This window comes from Centruroides vittatus, unplaced genomic scaffold (genome assembly GCF_030686945.1).
Source record: "Centruroides vittatus isolate TY-2023 unplaced genomic scaffold, ASM3068694v2 contig_391, whole genome shotgun sequence".
Lineage (NCBI taxonomy): Eukaryota > Metazoa > Arthropoda > Arachnida > Scorpiones > Buthidae > Centruroides > Centruroides vittatus.
Window position 1 is genome coordinate 874,735 of NW_027122207.1, and position 26,770 is coordinate 901,504.

A 26,770-nucleotide genomic window follows, 5' to 3' on the forward strand; every position below is an offset into this window, starting at 1 on the left:
ATTATTCAATCTGACCAATAAAATGAGCCAGGTATGGATTAATGTGAGATACAGGGCTATATTTAATAATTAACTTACATTGTATATAACATTTATTAGAATATATCTTTGTATATGTAAGATTTAAAACAAAATCAAATGCTTGCTTAACAAAACTCGTGATGGGCATGCACAGGTGCGCATGCCCATATGTAAGGTTTCTTTACAATAAATTTTTATAGTTTATTTAAAAGCAAGTTTTATATTTATAAAATATAATATGTGTATAATTTATACATATAAAGTAGGTCTGTAACGTATGCATTTGTGTGTGTGTACAATTTAATCTACAATCATTGTAAAAATTTAAGGAAAGCTCCTTTTTAGAATTCTAAAATAGATCTTTATTTATTCTAGGAACCCCATTTATTCTATTATTTTAAATATTTAATTCTAAGCCTAATACAGGGTATTGTTAATTCTAATATGCTGGAAAGAACTCAATGAAATATGATACAGCAACTTTCCAACCGACCTCAGTGCACCTGAAGAAGGTCTTTCAAAATGGCTGAAAACGTTTGTGCTTATTAGTTTAATTGCTAGAAACAACGTGTGTAAGGTTTTTTGTCTATGATTTTAAATTCAAGCATTTTTGTAACATATAGATAACTTCATTGAGAGTACATAACTACAGAATAAGAAAAACCATGGTATCTTGAGTTTAAATTGGTCCCAAAATTTTTCTGATTGTCAAGAATTCCTCAACCTCTAATTGACTACTGCTGCTATTTTTTTTTTTTTTTTTTTTGCTAATACAGTTAATAATAATAATGACAATAACAAAACAACAACACCTATATAAAATACATCCAACATTTATTTTTAGAAAACTGAAGAATACTCCCGGAGAACAAAGTAGAGAACAACACTACAGCTCAATCTTCACAACACATGCATTAAAACAAACCAAATACATATAAGATGAGGCATTTTCCAGGGAGACTCACTCTAAGTCCATTTTGATTTTGTCTGACCTTAAACCTATAGGATTGCATAGGTGATTTTTGTGTTTTTAACCTATTGAATAGTGATCCAATAGGTTAAAAACACAAAAATCACCTATGTAATCTTATCAATGTATTTATTAAAATTAATTTTTTTGATCAATTTGACTGATCTTCAATTAACAGCATCTTTGAATAAAAGAAGACAATTTAAAAATATAATATAATGTTTGAATTAAAAAAGGAACAAGAAACTTAAAATAACAAAAATAAATAAATAATAAAACAGAAATTTTTACTAAATGAATACAGTTTAAAAATAGAATGGAATATTTGAATTAATATGGGAATATGAAATTTAAATAACAGAAACAATAAATATATAAATAAAAAATAAAATTTAATACACTAATAATTTAATATTTAAGGAATGAACACTAGCTTTTGAATACAAAGAATTGAATATATGGTAAAGAATCAAATACAAGATTTGATTCATCCTCCATTAGTCTCAACAGATTTTATTTTCCACAAAAATATCAACCATGCAGAGTCAGTGCATAGGTTCACTTTTCCTAAGGAATATTAAAAATTTTTGAAACTTTATTTAAATAAAATTTTCAAACATATAAAACTATTAATTAAAGTTTAACAACTAATTTTATTGGTAGAACCCTAGAATTCCACAGAATGCAAATTGGAAGCCACTTGTGTAGTCAAATGTAGAACACTTCATATAGGAAAAGGAGTCCTGAAGAAAGGTGATTTTGTACTTGGAAATGGAGACACAGTTGAATCCACGGATGAGAGTGGAATCTACAGATTCTTTCAAACTTGCAGAATATGCATAAATAAAACAAAGACTATGAATAGAATACAATAGCAGATTAAACTCAATACTAACAATATAGCTGAATACAAAACACACATTACAAGTAATACCCCATTTGCACTGAGCATTTCAATCTAGATTGTGATAAGATTGGTGACTGTGCTATGGTGCGACCTCTCTCAACCATTTCATCTTGACTGAAACAAAGTTCAATCACAATCAACACAAGAGAGTTTTTGAAACTAGATCCAGTCATAAGAGAATTCCCACAATCCCATGCATGCAAGAAGAAACAAGATGGCTATGGAACACATGTTAGGCTATCAACAGAGAAATAAAAAAGATATTTGGGTAGATGATGGAGATCTGGATATTATTAGATATGTGGCAAGAAAAAGTATTTATTTCTAATCAAAACTTCCATTGTTTTGTTGGTGATCATGACTTATTGAATAGTTATGTCGGTTTTATCATTGCGTGCAATAACCGAGTTCTTCTCAAGCGGACTGCCTGTGCAAACAGCTTGATGTTCGACTGGTGACGGTTGCAATCAAGATTGTGGATAAATCAAGATCAAAGTGAGTCATGGATTGTGTGCGAACACAGTATAACACATCTATCATCCCAGTACTGATATATTCATTTGAAGTTATACATTGAACATACACAGAACTAGAAAAACTCTAGAGGAAAGCACAAATAACATTAACAAAATATGACAAACACCATCCTAAGTCATCCATAGAAAAGCTGACTCTTTATCATAGAGGGAGGATGAGGTCTGCAATACAAACAAATACAGATACTGAAAGTAAAGCTGTGACTCTTGTAGACCAAACAGTGCACCATTAAACTTACACAAAACTGATCTGGATCTAACACAGTACACAAAAATGCACAGATACCATCAGACAGTCCTCAGCTTAGGCGTAGCTCAATGATAGGCATCCCAATGATCTTAGCAAAGATCATGTTGACAGAACTGTGTCATGCTGCTGGCTGACTTATGGGTGCCTCTTCAGAGATACAAAGGGTTCATGATAGCCATACAAGACCAGGTCATAAATATAAGAAACTATAGGAAGCACATTTTAAAGGATAACACTCACAGATGACTCTTGTAAAAAATGCCACATAAGACTATACAGCACATCACATTGGATTGTTAGCTTTTAACACAGACTACATACATTAAGATAATGACAACAAAATAGCAAATATATCAAAAGTGTGCACACAAACACAAACTACTACATATCCAAGAACTATACTATCTCAGACATACAGAAAATAAAACAAAATACACTATGGATGAGTTATAATTGAAAACAAAAGAATATATCACAACAGGCCAGACATCCCATTCATTGACAAACAAAACAAATCCCACATAATAGACATGGCAGTACTAAACACTCATAACATGAAAAATAAATACACTGAGTATTTACTAATTTTTTCAGACCTTGTCCATGAAATAAATTGTCTGTAGAAAATTGTTAAGGTACTTTTTGTTCCTATAGTCATTTCTTGCATAGGCATCACAACACACACTACACCAGTGGTTCCCAAAGTGGGTGCTACCACCTCCTGTGACTGGTGAGTAAATCTAGGGGGCAAAAAGTAGCAAGTGGGTGGCAGGGGGCATTGGAGGCAGGATACTGAATGGTAATCACAGTCAAGGGTTGGAGTTACTAACAACCTTTCCCTTTCCTCTGTTAAAGTAGGTAAAAAGAAACATTGCGTTTAATGGTGTCCAGATGTAGATAACAATATATAGTCAAGACACAAAGTGTGAGGTTCATAGAAAAGTTCTTTTAAGAATATATCCAAGCCTTTCTCACAAAAGGGAAAATGGGTTAGGGGAGGTTGGGGTGCAGTTGGGGATGTCGAGTTGGTGGAACCAATGGTGCAGTGGTTTGAAAAAGTTTGGGAATCATTGCTCTACACAAAAGTCTCAAAACATTAGGACTTCATAAAAGCACATAAATCACACTACAAAATGTTGTCATAGTAAACATGTCACATAGTCAAACACAGATACATGTGCAAACAGCATGTAAACAAGAAATTTTTTCTGTAGTTATGCCTTCACTTTGGTTTGATGCAGCACTAGGCACTGGTATACAGTCAAACCTGTTTTTATGCGGTCTTTTTTTGTGTGAATTTTTTAATGCGATTTTTTATTTGTGCGGTTTTTTTTTGTGCGATTTTTTTATTTGTGCAGTATAGTTGGCGACTAGTCTCGTGCGATTTGTCATGTCTCACGTTGACTTATTATAGCTAAATAAACTTATTATAGCATAAATGAACTTATTATAGTAATATTATTGCATGAATATGCGAAAAATGAAATAATTTATTTTTTAAGTCAACAAAACACCACCTGGACAAAAATATGTAAAACAGACGATCGATGAGACGATGCAGTCAAGTGCTGACATCTGTTGTCAATAAATTCTATTTCGTACGGTTTTGAGTTATTTTCTATGTGAGACTTTTTTATGTGGTCCCTATTGACCGCATAAAAAAAAATACTTTTTTAATTGTGTTGCGAAAACTATTTTTTATAGCCCTCGTGAAGTTTCGTGCGATTTTTTTTATGCGGTCCCTATCCACCGCATAAAAACAGGTTTGACTGTATATACTGTATAGGAACACTCCAACATACGATAATAATAATAAATAAATAAATCTGATGAGCCAGTATTAATCCACACACTGTTTACATAGAAAAACTCTACTTAGTTGTGCAAGTTTACAACATTCTGAACCATAATATACATAACCCATTGGATTAATAATTTTTAATGAAACAATTTCAATCAATCTCTAGAAATACCTTATTCTCCCTTAGTGAGTTGATATTGACCACTTTGAGGATCCTTGATTTAAATTATAAAATTTTTTTTCATATACATATTTTAAAAATAATTATAAAAACATTTATGAAGTTTTGCAATCCTTTCCATAACTAAAATTAATTATCTTAAGGGCTGTTGTATAGATTACTCCCCATGGAATTTCGGGACTTTGGAATTTGAGTATATATTTGAACTCGGGATCAAGACAAGTTCAACAATACCCTACTTTTAGACCAGAGATGAAAAATAAGAAAGTTATCGTATTTACAATTTCTTGCCTTTCACAATGAATTTATGCCATTTTAGAGTTTTCCACTAGGTGGCATTCAACTGTTTATGCTCCCGACGGACTCCTCCCGGGGGAGTCACTGGCAGGCCGCCGAGTGTTTAATGTCACTAGTTATTGATTCACAGTAGTACTTGAACAAAAGAAAAAAAAAGGAAACATATACTGAACTACAAGCAGCACCACCTAGTGGAAAATTCTAAAATGGTGTAGAATGGCAAAAAATCGTAAATATGATAACTTTCTTATTTTTTGTCTCTGGTCCAAAAGTAGGGTATCGTTGAACTCATCTTGGTCCTTTGAGTTCAGATATATACTCAAAGTCCCAAAATTCCATAGGGAGTAATCTATACAACTTCTATCTTAAGCACTAAGCATTTAAATGCATTTAATTACTATATGAGAATTATGTTAAGAATCACAAGTATTTAATATATATGTTACCGGCAAAACCCGATTTTACACCAAACTAGTTTGGCGTAAGCGTGTCAGGCCAAACTAGTTTAGAATTATTATTTAAGTATATTAATGGTTAAAATAAAATAAAATTAAAAGGCAATCAATTAGATGAACAATATTTATTCAAACATAGTCTACTTAATAATTATGGTAATTTATTAGAATAGGTTAGTGTGAATGTATGTTTCTTTAATTCGAATAAATAAATCCAGTAGACTTCCTCACAGCAGTCTACCGGATTTATTTATTCGGATTAAAGAGACATACATTCACATTATGTATATACAGCTACCATATCTGACATTGAGAATAATAGGTTAGGTTAGGTTAGGTTAGAACGCACGTCCCCACTGTTCCCTGTCTTCTAATTGCTGGACTCAGAGACGAGTCGCCACCTTCGATACGTAGGGTAACATTAACCCCGTTTTTTTATAATTAAGTAGACTATGTTTGAATAAATATTGTTCATCTAATTGATTGCCTTTTAATTTTATTTTAACCATTAATATACTTGAATAGTAATTCTAAACTAGTTTGGCCTGACACGCTTACGCCAAACTAGTTTGGTGTAAAATTGGGTTTTGCCGGTAACATATATATCTATTATATATTTAATATTTGATATTTGCTGATATTTTCAAGATTTGTTAAGAAACTATACATTACTCTCTGTTATGTTTAAGTTAAATGATTAAAGATGAATCATAATAAATATAAAAATATATTATTTATATTTATAACCAAACTTGTTGTAGATACAAACATTTCATCTAAAAAAATTTCTTTAATTTCATACAAAACAAAAATACATGTGAGATGATTAAAATTTAATAGATTGTTAAATTCTGCAATTGAAAGCATAAGATAAACTGTGTAATTACTAAATTTTCCAAATTTCGGTTATAATTAATATCATGACATTAATATAGTTATTATATTTATTGTTGATCCACTTTATACTGGAAAGCTCTAAATTATTTGAAATAGACTAATGGAACTTGAAATATGTTTATCTTTTTTAATAAAATGTATAATAGATAGGGTCTGAAAAATGGACCTTTTTCAATGCTCTATCCTTTTTCTTCCTCAAAATTTAAGTTTGTTTTGTAAAATATATTATTTTTGTGAAATATACAGTCAAACCTGTTTTTATGCGGGGGATAGGGACCGCATTAAAAAAAACGCATAAAAAAAATCTCACGAAACTTCACGAATGGCTGTAAATAATAGTTTTCGCAACACAATTAAAAAATATTTTTTTTTATGCGGTCAACAGGGACCACATAAAAAAGTCTCACATAGAAAATAACTCAAAACCGTACGAAATAGAATTTATTGACAACAGATGTCAGCACTTGATTGCATCGTCTGGTCTATCGTCTGTTTTACATATTTTTGTCTAGGTGGTGTTTTGTTGACTTAAAAAGTAAATTATTTCATTTTTCGCATATTTATGCAATAATATTACTATAATAAGTGCATTTATGCTATAATAAGTTTATTTAGCTATAATAAGTCAACGTAAGACATGACGAATCGCACGAGACTAGTCGCCAACTATACCGCACAAATTAAAAATTCGCATTAAAAAAATCGCACAAATAAAAATCGCACATAAAAAGAGCGCATAAAAACAGGTTTGACTGTATTATTTTATTGTAAAATGATTTTTTTTAGTGTTTTTGTAATTTAAACTTAGAATATTAATTTTAATCTTATTTTATTCATTACATAAGCTAGCTAGGTAAAAGAAAAAGTTCTTAAATTTATTGTACTACTTTGCTTTAATTTATTATTTTATCATTGCATTTTAGATTATAAAGAATTACACAATACATCACATTGCATAACCTGAGTACTAAATTTGATATATAGTTGTATGTCCTTTGATATATAGTCTCATCTTTTTAAAGCAATTAATCTAAATGATTTTTTTTTATTTTTTTTAAAATGAATTTGAAATCACATTTGTTTTGTTTTTTTTCTTTGAAATATTCAATATTGACAGTTTATAAAATTTAAAACAATAAACCAATATTTTTGCATAAAAATCATGCATTCTTTGCATAATGCATAAAAGACGATACAACCCAGGACCATTTTCAATTGAAAACTAAGTAGACATATTTTAAAGTCTTTTTCTTTAATCCTTTTCCACTATCCAATACAGAAGTAATAGTAAGTTGGCTTTGAAGATATAATAAATTTTTCATAAAACCTCATAAATAGATTATTGAAAAATTAAAACAAAGTTAAAATTGATCAAACACAGACCTTTTATTTTAGGATCTGGCGTTTTTTACATAAAAACAATGATAAAAATTTTTGGCAAAAAAGGATTAAAGAAAAAGACTTTAAAATATGGCTACTTATTTTTCAATTGAAAATGGTCCTAGGTTGTATTGTCTTTAAGCAAATAATGCACTGTTTTTATGCAAAAATTGTTTGTGAATACCAAAAGCACCACCAGAGGACTCAAAGCAGTAGTTAAATATGGCTGCAGGACATGATAGTTATTGTAAGAAAAATCTTTATCATTGTCTTAATGTAAAAAATGCCTGATCCTAAAATAAAAGGTCAGCATTTGATCAATTTTAATTTTGTTTTAATTTTCTCAATAATCTATTTATGGTGTTTTATGAAGAATTTATTATATCTTCAAAGCCACCTTACTGTTACTTCTGTGTTGGATGGTGAAAAAGGATTAAAGAAAAAGACTTTAAAATATGTCTACTTATTTTTCAAACCAATATTTCTTTCTACTTTTACTATCATTTATTGCATAACTAATTTGCTTTATTAGCCACCGAAACTGAATCACCATACATACAGTGAAACTGCTAATGTGACACCTGTGTAAGATTTCCAGTTTGAGCTAGTCTCTTCACTGGTCACTTTCAATGTAAATATATATATCCATTATTATGTTTTTTAGTATGTAAATTATTGTGCTTGCTTAACATATTTACAACTTTTATTTTCTTATGCTTGTAACTTTAGGAGTCTTGATTTCATTTGTTTCTTTGTTCTAGATTTCTTCATTGACAAGTTTTTTTTTATAGCCTATTTTACATTGTTATTAAGATAATTTTTTATAGGTATTACAAATTTAAGCAAACAGGTAACTTCCTTATAAAACGTTTAGCACAAATTATTCACAATTTTATCAATAGTATGATTGCATAAATAATCCAAAAACTAAAAAAAATATTTTTGCTTTTATTATTCAAAACATCTTTAAGTTAAGTTCATTATAAAGATCAAACAGTCAAAGCAAAAGTGTTTAAATTTAAATTACTTAACTTGTGCAAGGAATTAAAGTACTTAAATTTAAAATTATAAACAAAATAGTAAATATGTAAAATATATAATAATAATAATAATAATAATAACTCTCCCGTGGTCACCACCTGGTCGTGGTGGGAGAGCCCACTAATTTTACTGATCCATAGGGCAATGCAGGCTGGAGCACAAGCTCCTGGTAGGGACACCCATGCCAGTAAGATCTATGGGGAGAAATGAAACTAAGAGTGACCACACCCACATTCTGTGGAGATATTTATTATGGTAATAACCAGATCAAAGTGTGATACCAGCTCGGACATCGCCCGGGTTAACAAGGTCCGTGTCCGTGGGTTAGGCAGAGGCTCACGTTCGAAAAATAGGCCACAGTCTCCCTTGGTTACTGGTGGCGAAAGCAGCACCGGCCCAAGCATGGCTACTGCAATGCCCTCAACAGATGTGAGGAACCAACCCAGCCTTGGTGTTTCTGTGGCAATGCATCCACAGACCACAAAGGCTGGAAAACCACGCCAAAGGATGAAATGGACAGTAGAAATGAACGAGTTTATCATCCGTACTTACTACACCATCACAAAACTTGAAACAAACATGACAGCATACAGACAACAACTACACCATAGATTCACACAACAGTATCCTCACCTCACTGTCACCGAACAAAGAGTTGTTGATCAAAAAAGAACAATTATACATAACAACCTTATTCCACAAACAACACTTGAACTTATCAAACAACAGGTTGCTGATCAAATACATCAACAGACAGAAACATCTAACATTAATGAAGATCATGTAACCTGTCAGGATAATCCAGCAACAAGCATTGATAATAACACACATACAACAATTACCACTAATGATACTACAGACACTTCCTCATCCATCACTGATAACATAGACATGGATTTAGTTAATACGCTTTCACTTATATTTCAGGAAACACTCACTAAATATGCAGGCACAGATCCCACACAACGACCACGAATACCAAAAATCAACACGTCAAAGGAAGTAGGAAAAACACTAAATTATGTAAACACTCACTTACTACCACACTACATTCATTCAATTTCTACACTCTCAGACATTCATACATTAGTTTATGCTGGGGCAGTCACAGTAGTGACACACCATGGACTGAAAGTACAATCACAGACAAATACACAGAAAACACAATTCTGTCACAAGCCTGCCTGGCAGAGAAGAATAGAAACACAAATAAATGACATTAGACAGCAATTAGGCAGGCTGACACAATACACTAAAAACAACATAACACTCAAATTAAGGAAACAGCTCAAAAACATTTTCAAGAAAATAAAAACACACACAAAACACGAACATCACAATGCACGCATTACAGAATACATTGATACACTAAAACAAAAACTTGCTGCCAAAGCACGTAGACTCAAACGATACAAAACATGTACACTACGAAAACAACAAAATAAATTATTTACAAACAATGAAAAACTCTTTTACAGACAAATTAATAACAAAGCAAACACTGATACACAGCACAGTGGCACACCAACAGAAGAAGAACTCACAACATATTGGTCTTCTCTTTGGTCCAGTGCTGTCACGCACAATGCTGATGCAGGCTGGATCGAGGAGGAGAACAGAAACTTGCACAACATACCAACTATTGATTTCCAATACACTGTTAACAGAGCACACAACTGGAAGACACCTGGTGTAGACAACATTCACAATTTCTGGTACAAAAAGTTCACATCACTGCACCAGGAACTAGCTAAACATCTAACACACATCATCATCAATCCACAAGACATGCCAAATTTTCTTACTCAGGGCATCACCTACATGAAACCTAAAAACAACAATACCACAGACCCCACACAATACAGACCAATTACATGTCTTCCAACACTCTACAAATTATTGACATCCTGTATCGCAAACAAAATATACAAACATATTGAAGAACACGACATTCTAACGGAACAACAAAAAGGTTGCCATAGGAATCACAGAGGATGCAAAGAACAGTTACTCATAGATTCAGTCATTCTACGGCAAGCACACAAACATACACATGGCATATATCGACTACAGAAAAGCATTCGACAGTGTTCCACACAGTTGGCTGCTACATATTCTACACGTGTACAAAATACATCCATCACTCATTACTTTCTTTCAAAACACTATGCAGCACTGGAGAACAACACTACATCTCAGGGTTCATAACACTTCCATACAAACAAATCAAATTTTTATTAGGAGAGGAATTTTTCAAGGAGATTCCTTGAGTCCTCTCTGGTTCTGCCTAGCCTTGAACCCATTATCCAACATGTTAAACAACACACAATATGGCTACAATATCAGACATGAAAAAACAACACAGTATACACTGTCACATCTCATGTACATGGATGACATAAAACTTTATGCATCCACACAAAAACAACTTTGTCAACTCCTACAAATCACACATTCATACACCAAGGACATACAAATGGAATTTGGCCTAGATAAATGCAAAACACTTCACATAGAAAAAGGAATCCTGAAGAAAGAAGATTTTGCACTTGGAAATAGAGATGTTATTGAATCCATGAAAGAGGGTGAGTTCTACAAGTATTTAGAATTCCAACAGGCCAAACTAACAGAACATGCACAAATAAAGCAAAGATTAATTAAAGAATACCAAAGTAGGTTAAATGCTATTCTCAGAACACAGTTAAATGCAAAACACACAGTTAAAGCAATAAACACATATGTCATCCCAGTACTCACATATTCTTTTGGAGTTATACATTGGACTCACACAGATCTTGAGCAACTCCAAAGGAAAACAAGAACTACACTTACTAAGCATAAACAACATCATCCTAAATCTGCCACAGAAAGATTAACCCTTCCACGTAAAGATGGCGGACGTGGCCTGATTGACATAGTTAACCTTCACTACAAACAAATACAGTCACTGCGAGAGTTTTTCTACAAAAAACAAGAAACATCACAATTACATAAAGCAGTAACTCTAGCAGACTCAAATAACACACCATTAAACTTACACTCACATTATATGGACACAACACAACATATAAAAAGCATAGACACCATTAAGCAATCGTGGGCTCGAAAGGCACTCCATGGCAGGCATCCTTATGATCTGGCCCAGGATTTTGTTGACAAAACTGCGTCAAACAGCTGGTTAGCTCGGGGATTCCTCTTTGGGGAGACGGAAGGATTCATGATTGCCATACAGGATCAGGTCATAAATACTAAAAACTACAGAAAACACATACTCAAAGATGCAACGCTCACAAATGACACATGTCTGTGTAGATAATCAAGTAGCAAATATAATACACCAAGAACTTGCAAAGAAACACAAATTAGTAGACATCCACAAACCATACTACAAATACATTCCACAGACAGTATTGGAAAACAACACGCACAAAATGTACTACGACAGAGCCATAATCACAGATAAAACAATTTACCACAACAGACCAGACATCACACTCATTGACAAACACAATAAAATCACATACATTATAGACATATCTATTCCAAACACTCACAATATACAAAACGCATAAACGCATGCACTGAAAAAATTAGCAAGTACACAGAACTCGCCCAGGAAATAAGGCATCTGTGGAGGATGGATAGGGTGCTTATTGTACCTGTTGTTCTCTCCTCCTAGTACTTGGTGTTCCACATAATTTTTAATTCGTAAATTACATCTGTTATAAGTAAGAACCAGATATATATATACATAAAAATGCCAGTAATATACACTTAACTAAAATATAATTAGCTGAGAATTAAAAGTGTGCTTAGGGCACCACATTTTGCTCTCCTGTAAAATATTTTGGAAAGCTGGGAATGAAGCATATATATCTATATTATAAGTAAGAACCAGATATATATATATATATCTGGTTCTTCTTATAATTATATAATTATAAAATATCTGGTTCTACTTATAACAGATGTTCTCTCCTCTACAGGTGTCATACCACACACACTATACAAAAGCTTGGGCACATTACAATTGAATAGAAATACATACATCACACTACAGAAGGCCACTATATTGAATACATGTCATATTGTGAGAAAATTCCTGAATACAGACACACACACTGATACACTTCTTTAATTTCTGTTTTGGTTACTATGCCTTGACTTTGGTTTGGCATAGTACATAGCCTTGGGTTTACTTGCAAAAAATTGTAATGTTACTGACGTTTTTGTTCCACAGCTAAGACCTTCCTCAAGTAGAATTCCCTAAGAAATCAAATCTAATGAAGATTGTAATAAGTTTTATGCACCATGTACATTATCAAAACTATCAATCTAAATCACAATATACTAGTTTTTATAACAATATTGAAGGAATTGATGATTCAAGTTTTATTTTTTTATTAAAAGTAATATGAAATTGTTGTCAATAGCTTTAGCAAATAAAACAACTTTTATGCTTTCTTAATGAAAGTTTCTCTTTTTTACTAATATTTACATCTGTAATATTTTAAAATTAAATATATATTTAAATAATTTATTAATAGTTTATTTATATTAATTTTTTAATTTTATAATTAAATTATATAATATATACATTTTTTTTTGTTTTTTCTTTCTTGGAAGAAGCCACATAAACTAGCACTTTTGTCAGGTACGTCAGTTTATATTTATTAAAACTGTTAAGTAAATATACCATATTTACTCGCTTACAAGATGATCTCACATATAGAATGAGGTGTGACTTTAAAGATCAAAATAAAAAAATTAGATTTATTAATACAATTCTAATTTTATTTCATTTACTCATAAATAAAATATCAAATGCATGTAAATGCATACATTGTCCCATAAAAATTACTGGCATTTTAAACTTTAAGAAAAAATCTTGTAAAATCGACTACATAATTTGTTCATGTAAGTGGAACAATCGGGAACTTTATTTGCCAATTCATAACAGTCGATTACACTTATGAGTTTCTCCGAATTCTGTTTTCTGATTAATCATCTGTTTTCACATGCAATTGGATTAAACTTATATCAAGCTCCTGTGTGATTTTGGAATTTCAAATTGAAATTCAATTCATAAGCTTTGCTTTTCCTATTGCTATTTGTCTTTACTCCTGACAATACACAAGAATGATTGAAATGACCCAGATAAAATACTTTTGTTTTTAAACACCAGAGGGTGAGCATCCAGTAAAAAATGCAAACACATGGTTCACAAAAATTATTGCAAAACTTCAAAGAATCCTTCACTCATGCATATAGGACAACCTAGGTTTTTGAAGCAATGAAAAATGAATAAAAAGCTCGTCTTATATGTGAGTAAATACGGTACTTTAAATACTAATAATAAATTTTATGCATTGGTTTTTGAATGATTTAAAAATACTTACGATTCCTATATTACAATTGCATTATGTAGATTTATAATTGAATTAATTATTTTAAATAATCTATATTTAATAATAATAATTTTTGAAATTCAAATTTTAGGAAGTGACTGCATAATTTTTTCCTAATATTTTAATTTCTCCCTAGTGATTAAAAATTGAGAAATCACATTTACAAATATTGTTTCAGTAAGAGAATTTAATTATTAAATTTTTTAATAACAGGTTGATCCTGGAATAATGACATCTTTTCCTCCTATAAAGCATTTTATTTCAAGAAAATGGGGTGGTAAGTTTTATTCTGGTTATGTTAGAATGACATAAATGAATAAATTAAATCACTGTTTATTTAAGAAAACCAATATATTTTATTGAATTGGTCGAAATCCTTAGCTTAGAAAGATGCAAAAATAGAATACTTACATTGAAACAAAATTTAAATTAAATATTCATGACAATAGACTAAAATTTTTGAAAATAAACTCTAACACTTGTTAATTTTAAAATATGATAAAATATTAAAAATAAATTATAATTGAAATTAAATGTTCAGAACTATATGTCAAAGTAAAATTTTGAAAATTAGAAACATGTTATTAAAATAAAACTTTACAAAGAAAAAATATTTTTAAGTAAGTTTTGAAGTTTTGATTCTCTTATATAAAGAAAATAGTATCAAAATTTATTTAAGAAACAGTTTTAATTTTATATAAATTTTATTACATCATTATTAAAACAAATTTGAAAAAGAGTGATATTTATATAAAATTTTATCCTCTCAATTTCCTGTCAAATTTTACATTTATCATATGTGGAGTTTTTAACCTTTCTATCACACCTTGGTCTCCCTCCAGCCCTACCTATTGCTCTATTGATCACAATGAAGCATATTTTATCAATAAAGTATACTATTATTTTAATTTTTCTCAAAATAATTTTTCCCTACTCAGAATAGCTTTTTTTTTGACCTGGCTATCAGTTACAATTGTCTCTTGAACACCTACCCAATTAATGGATTCCCATTGAACCATACATCAATTTTCTTGAAAGGTTCCAGCTGCATAAAAATTTCCAAATTAAAACAGTTTGGTAAAATGAACTTTTATGAATACAATTTAATTAAATTCTTAACTCTCTTCTCCAGATTTTTGTAATAAATGATCACTGCCATCCAAATTAGTTCAAATGTGACAGAGTCTGCTGTAAATGATTTTATATAAATTACCTAAATATTATACTTTTATAATTATTTAACATTATAATCTTACTGACTGATTGACTATTGATGTTATTGACCCATTCAATGATAAGAGATATTCGAGTAAAAGCAGACTTCTTACAGAAAAACGAAATGATACATTAAAAAAAGGACATTGAGTACATTATTAACGAAAATCTAAAATCTCCAAAAGTCAAATATTTTAGGCACTATGATATGTTAAAACCTATATATTTTAGCCTTCAATGTTTCTTAGGATGTCATGATTATTTACAGTTATCTGATCAATACATATGACACTAGTATTGTTCATATCATTTCTTTGTAATAAATGACTTCATTTTAATAAACAAGATCAACTAATAGCTAAAATTTTTTAAAAATTGGAGATTTATTTATAATTAAACAATTTTTGACATTTTGTCTCCAGATCACTATTAGAATATCCTATTTTAAATAAAATTATCATATTTTGAATTAAAAAAAGTCTTTAAATTAATTAAAATGAAATATCGAGCATGTATTAAATCATTTCTTGTGAATTACATAGTAGAATATGTTTTTTTTAAATATATATTTATTATAACATAAAATATTCTGGTTACATCATAGAATTTACATTATTTAAGTCAAAATTATCTTAGTTTATCTAAAAAATAATATATTTAAGTGTTGGTACACATTACAGTATAGCAACATAATAATAATAAATTAATTAATTAAATTCCAGGACAATAATAAAATATAAAAAATATTCAAAAAAATTGGATGAAACAATAAATGTTTTCACATCTTCAGACTAGAGTCAAGCTCTACAGGGTTTTTTTTTCCCACTGATTTTCCCTTGGCTGTGATCTTGCTAGATAGTAGATAGGGACAATTGACTCTAGCCTCAGGTATTAAAAAAAAACAAAATGTGGACACATTTATTGTTTCTTCCAACTTTATGAATACTTTTTTATATTTCATTGTTGTTCTGGCCATTTATTTATTTATATTTTTTTTATGATTGTGTGCTGTCATCATGGGATTTTTAAACAATTTTGCAGATCAAGGCAGATGACTACCTCAAATTAAAGGTCAACTCAACCATAAAGATTGTTGTGTTTCTGAGATGAATATATTTTATATAATAATAATTATTTCAAAAAATGATACAATATTTCAAAAAAGTGATGACACATTTCAAAAAAGTAATATTTTAGATCATTCTATATTGGATTTTTAATTCCCACACTTAATTCATTTCCTTTGTTCTGCTTGTTCATAACAAGGTTGAGAATACATGATTATTATTAGCTCTTTCACCACTTTTTTTGGAACTTTTAGATTCCAAAAATATAATCTTTTAACAACATCAGCTTTAAAACATTAAAGCATTAAACATAAAAAATTAAATGAAAGTTCCGAACTCTTATTTATTTGTGGTAATTAGCAAACTGAAACTGTCCATATAGTACAGACAAAATGAAAAGGTTTTCAATTTATAAATCTTAATTTAAATATAGTGTTAAAATAAATAGTAAAAGATTCTTACAAAATTATTTTTGGTAAAATATAAATTGGCTTAAATATCATACAAAATAAATATAAATATAAATTTTAATTAAGTTTTTGTAATTTACTAAAGTCTTAACATTAAAAATTAGTTATTATGGTTGGGTTGTATTGTATTGTTGCTTGTACCTTATGTAGAAGAGATATGCAGGGATTCAATGAAGATGCTTTTTGAATAATAATGAGCAATTCTGCATAACAAACTATAATTAATATCCAAATTCTTTTTTTCTGGAACTATTAAAGCAGAATTATTCTATTTTACTCCTATATATTGTTTAGATAAAAAAGCTATTCTTTAGGTTTTATATTCCTTAATTCTAGATTTGAGCAATCTCATTGTATTTTGTAATGTATGATTATTCTGTACATCTTATGGCTGTTTTCTTGCATGTATTAATACTTGGAGCTTTATGTATTTTCATTGTCATAGAAATTTCTATATTTACTTTTTCATTCTTGATTAAGTCATTACTATTTGTCTCTAATGGTGATAACCCCTCTTTTTTCATTTCAAAAAGAGCTTTTTCAAAGAGCAATTTCAAAAAGCTTCCTCTATATAATGATTTTTATTATGATTTGAATTGAATTATATTTAAATTAATAAATAAGATTATTTTTTATGCTGTTATCTTTTTGTGAGGTTTCATGGATTTAAAAGAAGTAATTTTTAAGAACAGTGTTTTTATTTTAAAATATTATTAGATTTTTCAAACATATTTTATCATATTATTTCAAAATAACAATATGTAATTAATTTATAAAATTTTAATATATGAATATTTATACTGTGAACAAAACTGAAATGTTAAATGTGCAGATACTTTGTTTTAAATCAACATAATAAATCCAAAGTTATTTATCACTTGAAATAAACAACTAATTGTCTTCAAATTCAATAGCTTAGAATAAATAGAATACTTTCTAAAAACTAAAAATATTAATAAAATAAAAATGCAATTTATAATGTATTTGTTTTTATTAATAACAATGCTGTTTTAAATTTATTTTTTTTACAAAAAAATTCAAAAAATTTCTTCTAATTGAACTTGCAAAAAATTACTCGAATTTACTCAAATATTCTGATTAAATGATATAAAATTTATTCTTGATACATTCACAAAGATTTATATAAAATTATTCTTACTATTAATGCTTTTTTACTTTAAAAATTGACAATAATTTTATCTTTTTATTAATATTTTAAATTTTATTTTAAAAATCATAATTTACAGATGAAAGCTCTGACTAGAAAATTCCTTCAATAGAGAATCATTGATATATCAGTACTATTGGATAAAAGAGCTTGCATTTAATTTACAATTTTGTATATTTTTATAAGCTATGGAAGATTATTTTAATCGAATTATTAGTTAAATAAATTTGAAAAACCATTATTTTATTCTTATTTTAGAAGTCACAGTTTATCTTTAGAAATACAATAAAACATTAAAAGATTAAGAAAAAACAACAATTGGAAGTTTTACACTATTTAAAAGTTTGATGATGATCATTTCAGATCATCATCAAACTTTTTGCTAAATTGTTAAATTTATTTTATTTTTCTGAAAATGGATTATATTTATTTAAAACCAACTTTTGGGCTGCAATTTTCAGATTGCAGACATACATTTCCACTGTCATCTATCTATCTGTCCTTTATTAATCTTGAGAATAGAGTTATATTAAAATTGAGACCAGATATGGAAAGTTTAAAGACCGGATGCCCTGATTAACTGTATACAAACTTCCAGTCTGGACCAGGAGTCAAATAACTTTTTAAAAGATGATTAATATTTGCAGCCTGGCAGTGTGACAATGTCACAATACTGTACATTTGATTTTTTACCTTAAATGTTTCTATCACTTGGAATATATATGATATGGAATGAGAGGAAAGAGTATGATTTAAATTTGGATTTACATATACATATCTGAGAAACTTTTTCTGCACTTAATTTGTGCACTTTTGAAACAATAACTTTGTGAAATTTAATACGGTATCATTAATACTGTGTCAAATTTCACAAAGTCGTATGTATAATTTTTAGGTGAGTCAGAAAACCTATAATATTTAATTTAACTGTTATTTAAAGATTTATGAATAAAAGTTGTAAAATGTTATGTATGAAAATTCACACTTATACATTATTAATGATATTTTTAAACCAACTTCACTGCCTGTAACTGGTGTGCTTCTTCTCCAGTGAAAGCAGAGGACTTTGCAAACATTTTCAAACCTAATGTGGTTCTTCTTCAGGCATTATGGAATTCTCTATTCAAATTTGAATTTCCAGTTGAAATAGAATAGATATTCGAATAGAGAATTCCATAGCGCCTGAAGAAGAACCACATTAAGTTCGAAAACATTTGCAAAGTCCTCTGCTTTCATTGGAGAAGAAGCCCACCAGTTACAGGCAGTGAAGTTGGTTTAATTTATCTACTCCAATGTTAAAATATTTCTTTCCAATGATATTTTTTTTTAAAATATATTTTAAAAAATTCTTTTTTATTGCATTACCAATAAAAACTCTTTAGGATTTTTATTGTATTTTTTTATCACATTATTTAGTAAAATTATTTTATGTAAAATAGTAATTTCTATTAAACAATCATTTTTAAAAAATTTTAAATTTTAAAATTATTATAGTGCAGTTTTTACAATGTATAAAGAAGATTTCATTGTTTTGATTTTACATATAGCTTTTATTTTTGTATTTTAAAAAATTATCTTGGTTTTTCATGAGTCCTATATACTATTTTTATATCTATTATCAAATAATATAAAAATGATTTTGAACAAATTTGATAAATGATACTTTTTAATTTTTTTAGGTGTTTTAAAAGTATTTATAGGATTGGCATTGTTATATGGAACATTTATAGTGATGACATACTTTTCATATGGTAATACTTAGTTAATTTTTTAAATTATATATTAAAAATTATGACAAACTTTATGCATGCATTTATCATATATTAATTTGTAGAAGAAAATGTTATATTAAATAAAAACAAATCTATTAATTTTTAATAATAAAATGATAAAGATGGATTCATTATCAGGCTAAAACTTGGTAAATTGTATATTACATACTTTGGATTGAAGGTAAATGATTAAGCAAATATCATTTATCTTTAGGACTTTTCCTGTCTTTTGTAAAAATAAATATGTTATAATAGTAATAATGTGATTAAAAATTATTTACATTTATCTGACTTTTGCTAGCCAAAAATCTAATTACAATTGAATATTTTTCAATTATAAAAAGGAATATGAAAAATTATGAACTATCAAAAATTCAAATTATCTGTTTTTTGAAAATTAATTCTACAAGCTTCTAATGTTCGGTTGTATTCCTTATTCTTTGGCAATATCATTTTCTCATTAGTTTTTTCCTCCACTTTTTTAATCTCTTTAATCTTGTAATCTAAAGATAATCTGTGTGTTTGATGTTTAGACATCACAAAAACATAACTAAATTGCTCTATTATCACTGAACCTAGGAATCATGTGACAATATCACTTATATCATGCAACTTTACAGAACATACAGTATGCATTTTGGGAATCCTTGAAATATGTGCATTCTACAAATCAGTTGATTGGATGTAACATTCTCCTTTTAAGTTTCATTTTCCAAATATGAGAACTACTAAATTCAAATTATCAAGTTTATATTTAAAAATCTTGCTTAACTGTATTTTTTAAACATTTATTTAAATATATATTTTAAGGGGAATAAAGTAGGTTCTGTTAATGTAATAAGTTAATTCAGATTAATCGAGTTCATATTAATCAGGTTTAATGTAGTTTAAAGTTTTTAATCTTGTATTGGTATTACTATTAGTGATGTAACAGAGTAATTCTGGGTAGATTTATCTCATTTACTAAGTTAGGAAAGAAAAATGTATTCAGAAATTTAAAACTGTTTTTGTTGATATATAAGTTAAAATTTTTAACTTTATAAATTATTTTATTTGATTTTTTTAATTTATAGTTATCAATATAATTGTTTTTAATGTATAGATGGATCTTTGATTAAAACTAGATAATAACTTTTTCATTATATTTTACAGGAAATAATGAATCAATAAGTACAAAACTGAATAAAAATACAAGTAAAATTTTTGTTTTATTATTGTATTAAATATAAAAACTATTTAAAAAGTATAATATAATTTAAATTGTTGATCATTAAATTATTAATATACATATACTCTTTATCATAGTTAATAATTGAGGATAGATTTTTCTCTTTTACTTCTTTTGCTTATATTTAATTAATTTTTATTCTCTTTTACACTTAATATCTTGTATAAAGAAGTAAAAAAGGATAAATAATTTTTGTATGCTATATTCAAATAGAATTGGATTATTTTTATAATTAGCAATAATATGAACTATTAAATACTTTTTTACAGGCATTCCTTTACAAGACATTATTGCTACAAATGACAGTGTTATACAGTTAATGAAAAAACCATCAGAATTTCAAAAGTAAATGTAAATGAAATAAATTAATACAGTTTAATTACAATTTTTAGATTTTAAAAATTAAAGTTAATTAATTTTAATTTTTTTATGATGTAATTTTTGAAAATTTTTCATTTTAAAACATTTTCAAAGATTATTGTAAATTTATAAAAGAAGAGTTTAGTCAAAATTTTATATTAGAATATAATTAATTGTAAAATATGAGGTTTGTGGCTCCACATTATTATCTAAATTAAATGCTTATTTCAGATAGCCAATTGATTAAATTTATCAAGAAGGAATATTTTCATCCTGTTTTGGGACAGTCTCATCTTCCTAATGAATGTAATTCACTGTTAAAACCAAATTCAAATTTTCAAACCATTTTTGGGGATTGAATGATATTTAAAATGACACATTTTCATTCTAATTTAGAAAATAAAACCTATGCATAACCTATATTAACCTTGATTCTCAGTAGCTAAAAGTGTTAACTTTTCACTCTTTTCTTATATCAAACTGCCTCCTTCATACCTCTGTCTTAAAAGCATTTAATTATATCTTCCCAATTTCTTGTTTCCAGTACTCCCTTCCATCTGATGTTTAGTTTTATTGAGTCCTATACATTAATGATGATAAAATGCTTTTTTAATATGTAAATGAAACATTGCTCCAGAATCCTTATGTTCTTAATGTCATACCAGCTACTAAGTATTAGTGGTTGTTTCCAACAGACTTCTACTTTTTTTTTTCTAGGACCCATTGTGTTAAAATTGTGCTATTCATGAGGTATTAGATAATGGATTCGAAAAGCTTTTTGACACTGATATTAACAGATCTATAATTGGATCCTATGTAGAAAAATTTGTTATTCTCTTTGCTTAATCCAATCACATAAGTCCCTGGCTTTTTAACTTCTTCCACTTTGTCTTTGTCTGTTTTAATTATCTGTATGATTGAGGGTATTCTTTTAATCATTACCTGCATGTTATATTTTTTTGCTAACAGTGTTATTGTCTTTGCCACAGTTTTTAACTTTCTCATTTTTTACTTTAGTTGTAGATTTCCTTGTATATCTGTCTCTAATTCAGACAAGTTTTAATCAACTTCTTGTATCACTTTTTTGCAGAACTCCATGCATATGTGCTGCATCAATTTTTAACCTGATTTCTTGTTTTCTGTTCTCATGATAGTTGAGTTCATGACCATTCTTTTCAGTAGGGCACTATAAGCTGCCAATTTATTGATCTCTTGAATAATTGGAGCTTTCTTTATTTCAGATGTTGTGCGAATAGACAATTTTACAATTTCTTAAGCAAAATTACAATGACTTACATTTCCATAACTGTTTTTGAAGCAGACATTATTATTCTGAGATTTAATGATTAAACTTATTAATATATTAAGTACAGATTACTGTAGATATAAATCAACATTAAGGTAGAGAAATAAATCTTATATACAAAAAAATAAAGACGTAAATAATGCAATAGGAGATGGGTTAATTATCAACACAGTGACAACACAGGGAGAATAATAATATCATGTTGATACATGCTTCTTGTCCTTAACCACTTATATTATACTTATGTCCACTTTGGACATTCTTGTGAACTAGGACTTGTTATACTGAGGGAAGAGAAACATGCAATTTCTAATTAAAATATATTTATATTAAATATATTTTAATTAGAAATTGCATGTTTCTCTTCCCTCAGTATAACAAGTCCTAGTTCACAAGAACATCCAAAGTGGACAAAGTATAATATATTATTATCATCTTTATAATAGAGGATATTTATACAAATTTAGCAGTATCATGATGATACAGAATATATGTGTGTTCCTAATTGCTGTACAGAGATTATGCAAATATGGATCAAAAAGATTGACAAAAATTCCACTAGTTAGATTCATTTAGACAGTGTAACCAAATTTTTACTTTAATAAAGCAAATATAATCTGTGTATTAAGTTTTAAGAGAGTATTAGTATATTTAATAATGTAATAATTTTCTCTTCATTGATTATTTTATAAATGAGATTAAATAAGTCAAGTCAGCAACTTGTGGCCCATTGGCACAAAATATTAATATTAATACATATATCAATTTCCCAATTTGAGGAAGTATGCAGCAAAAATTCTATCATTATTTTCTATAATTTAGTAAACATTTAGTAAAAAGTAAAACAAGAAATTTGCTTACAGACTCACATCAAAGCTAATTTAAAATTAGCAATGACTAATATTCAACAAAATATTTTAGATATGTTATATTCACATCAATGACAGAAGTCAAATTAAGTATACTTATGTTAATTTATAACTCATATATGAATAAATAATTATGATTTATCTGCATTTTTTTTCTTTTTTCTCTTGTGTGTGGTCTGTGTCAGTTTAAAAGTTTTAAATGTTGCCTTTATGTAGAAAAAAACGGTTGCCCATCCCTTAAGTAATGTTTTTATATAAAACAAAATATTGTAGAATATTTCATATAAAATCTAAGTAGTATTTAACTCCACATTCAGTTCCTTAATTATGAAACGACCACCATTTTCTTATGATTATTTATTTTATATTCTTTTTATGTATAAACACAATAGTTGATAAAAATAAAGTGCCTTTTTTACATTTTGTTTTATGATTTTTTTCTATGACAACTTATTATGTTATCATTACATATTAATATAAAATAGAAAAATGGAATTTGTTGTATGAAACTGACTATTTATTTAAAAAAATTTTTTTTAGTATCATCTCTGTTCCAGTTCCAATTAAAATTGGTGATATTGTACCAAATTGTGGACTTAAACTTCCATGCAAAGATAATGAATTTTCTGTTCATATTTATACTGGAAAAGATCATAATGATCAACCTAAATTATGTGTTGATGGAAAATAGTAAGTTTGTATTTACCAATATTTTATATGTTAAAATAGGAACAATTTCATTACAATTAATTCAGTAAAAGATTTTTTTTTTTTTTTTGAATTTTTATTTTTAAGTAAGAATAAAAAATTAGTAATTTAAAAACTTCCTTTATTTCTTTGGTATGATTATATGGCATGATTAAGCTTAGTAGAATACAGATAAATTTAAAATGAGTAAAAATCAAATAAACCAAATTACATAAATACTTTTGCTGGTACGTTATCTAATTCTTTCTGTCCAAGAAATGCAATGTTTTAAAAGATAGATATAGATTTAAAAGTTATTCTCTAAGTAAATATTTTCAATCAGGCTAATTCTTTTGTTGGATTTTTTATTTAGCATTTTAAACATTGTTTTTTTTTAATTAATTATTATTTTTTGTTAAGATATATAAAATGTAAAAAATTTATTCAAATAAGAAATCTAATAGATATTCCCCGCTTTACAAAAGTTTTCTTTGTCACTTCATTTTTACAAAAAACATAGTATTTGTTTTTGCTGACTAAAACAAATCTGAAGAGGATTTTTGCTTTTACAATAATAAGTTGAAAAGCAAAAATAGTGTTTAGTGTTTGTTTTGCAGCAAGCAGTTTTAGAGATACTGTGCATTTCAAACAGCAAGAGGCAGAGGCATATAGTTATTGTGTTTATGTTGATTTATTTTGTATTTGTTAGCAAAAATAAAATGATAAAATGGAAAGTATCATTATGTTATCAATCAATCCACTTAAGTGGATTGATGGATGTACAAGCATGATGTTCCATTCTCTTTAGTTACATAATTATATTAAATTACAATATAATATGAAATATTTTTCAATTTTATTATATATTATTTAAAATATTATAAAGAATATTTCAAGAATAATGAGATTTTTTTTATGACAAATGAAATAGTTGTTTAAAAAAATTAAGTTTTACAGATACAATATTTCAATGACAGATTTTCAAAAACAATTAGAATATTTGGAATCTTGTGAGTATATCCATCAGATTCTAAATATTCTAATTGTTTTTAATCTTTTCTTAATTTTTAACAGTCTTTTAAATCATTATTTCTGTGATTAACTATGTGATAATTATATACTCTTCTAGTCAAAGTAAATCAATTTTAATAATTTTTCTGTTTGTTTTAACGTGGGCTTTTGACTTCTATTTTTATACCTGTGTGTACTATTAAAAAAATACAGATATATTTTTAAAAATTTAAGTCCTCATTTTTTTAAGACAGACAATAATTTGTGACTTTTTTTCTGTGTATTAAAACTGTAGCTAGTGGATAATTGAAAATTTCAAAGTTATGTTCATAAAAATACGCTTAAATTTGCACAATGAAAAAATGTTCAAATCAGCTGAATAGTATGATGTTTCAGTTTCATTATTTTTGGAATATTCCTTATAGACTTTTTATAATTTTATAATTAAATTATTTTTAATCTTCATTTAGTATTATTTCCAAAGAAATTAACGGAGGTGGTCGAGGAATTAATGTTGCAGTTATAGATAATGTTACTCAAACAGTAGTACGTGTTAGTCATTTTGATACATATGAAAGAGGTATTCAATTTCATTGCTTTTCTTTATAATACAAATAATCTAATTTAATTGTGTGTAAAATTTAATAAAATTTATGACTTTTACAAAGTTTTTCTATTAAACTTTTCTATGTTTTTCAAAACAGAAATCATAAATAATGTTTTTCAAAACATAATTTATGATTAATACATTATAAAAATTGAAGAAATATCATATTTTGATAGTATTGCAAAAGAACTTGGTGGAAAGCCGCTGTATGTTGGTAGGACACAGAAAAAAGCTGAAAGACAGGCAGAATTAAAATTTTGATGTTAAAATTGATATCATAAAAATAACTAGAATACTTGTATACAATAGTCATTGGATATTTCTATATTCCTTGAAAACAGAATTTATAAATATACATTTTTTTTCTATTGACATTGTTAATTCAATAAATTTAAATGTAATTATGAGATTAGCATCATTACAATACTAAAGAAATAACATTGATGTAATTGTGGAACTTAGTTGAACAATGATGAAATCAATCAATAGCAAGATTGAAGTTTATGTTTGTGTAAGAAACAAAAAAAATTTATATATAATTTTACATGGGACTAATATAGTGTATAACCAATTTTTTTTTTCTCAAAATTGGAATCAGTAGATTTGATGCATTTATAAATAGAGAGAAAGAAGAGAAAAATTTTGGTTACCAGTTAGATAACCTAGACTTTCCAAGAAAAAGTAAAGGAATTGTATCTGAGCATTCATATAAAAAAGATTCAACTTTAAGTCTTGAGAGAAGAGAGTGAATGCTGAGAGAAATATCTTCTCAGCACTTGCCATATCACCTCCTAACAAAAACAGAGGAAGCAAATGTAAAAATAAATAATTCAGTAGTGAAAAAATGTAACTCGCCTTTCTTACAA

The 26,770-nt window shown here is 27.7% G+C and overlaps 1 protein-coding gene across 3 annotated transcripts in view; it reads left to right on the forward strand.

Annotated features, from left to right (window-relative positions):
• LOC136975899 (protein O-linked-mannose beta-1,2-N-acetylglucosaminyltransferase 1-like) overlaps nt 1–26,770 on the forward strand; it is a 98,522-nt gene that overhangs the window by 1,566 nt on the left and 70,186 nt on the right. Inside the window, exons 1-8 of one of the 3 annotated variants that reach the window (XM_067271063.1) lie at nt 8,246–8,326; nt 13,363–13,390; nt 14,358–14,421; nt 19,744–19,815; nt 20,989–21,030; nt 21,334–21,409; nt 24,140–24,289; nt 25,768–25,877. In XM_067271063.1, the coding sequence (XP_067127164.1) occupies nt 14,373–14,421; nt 19,744–19,815; nt 20,989–21,030; nt 21,334–21,409; nt 24,140–24,289; nt 25,768–25,877 (499 nt within the window). In that variant the 5' untranslated portion in view covers nt 8,246–8,326; nt 13,363–13,390; nt 14,358–14,372. Of the gene's footprint in view, nt 1–8,245; nt 8,327–13,032; nt 13,054–13,360; nt 13,391–14,357; nt 14,422–19,743; nt 19,816–20,988; nt 21,031–21,333; nt 21,410–24,139; nt 24,290–25,767; nt 25,878–26,770 lie in introns of those variants that run through there. The other 2 variants (XM_067271065.1, XM_067271064.1) reach the window with 2 other exon arrangements.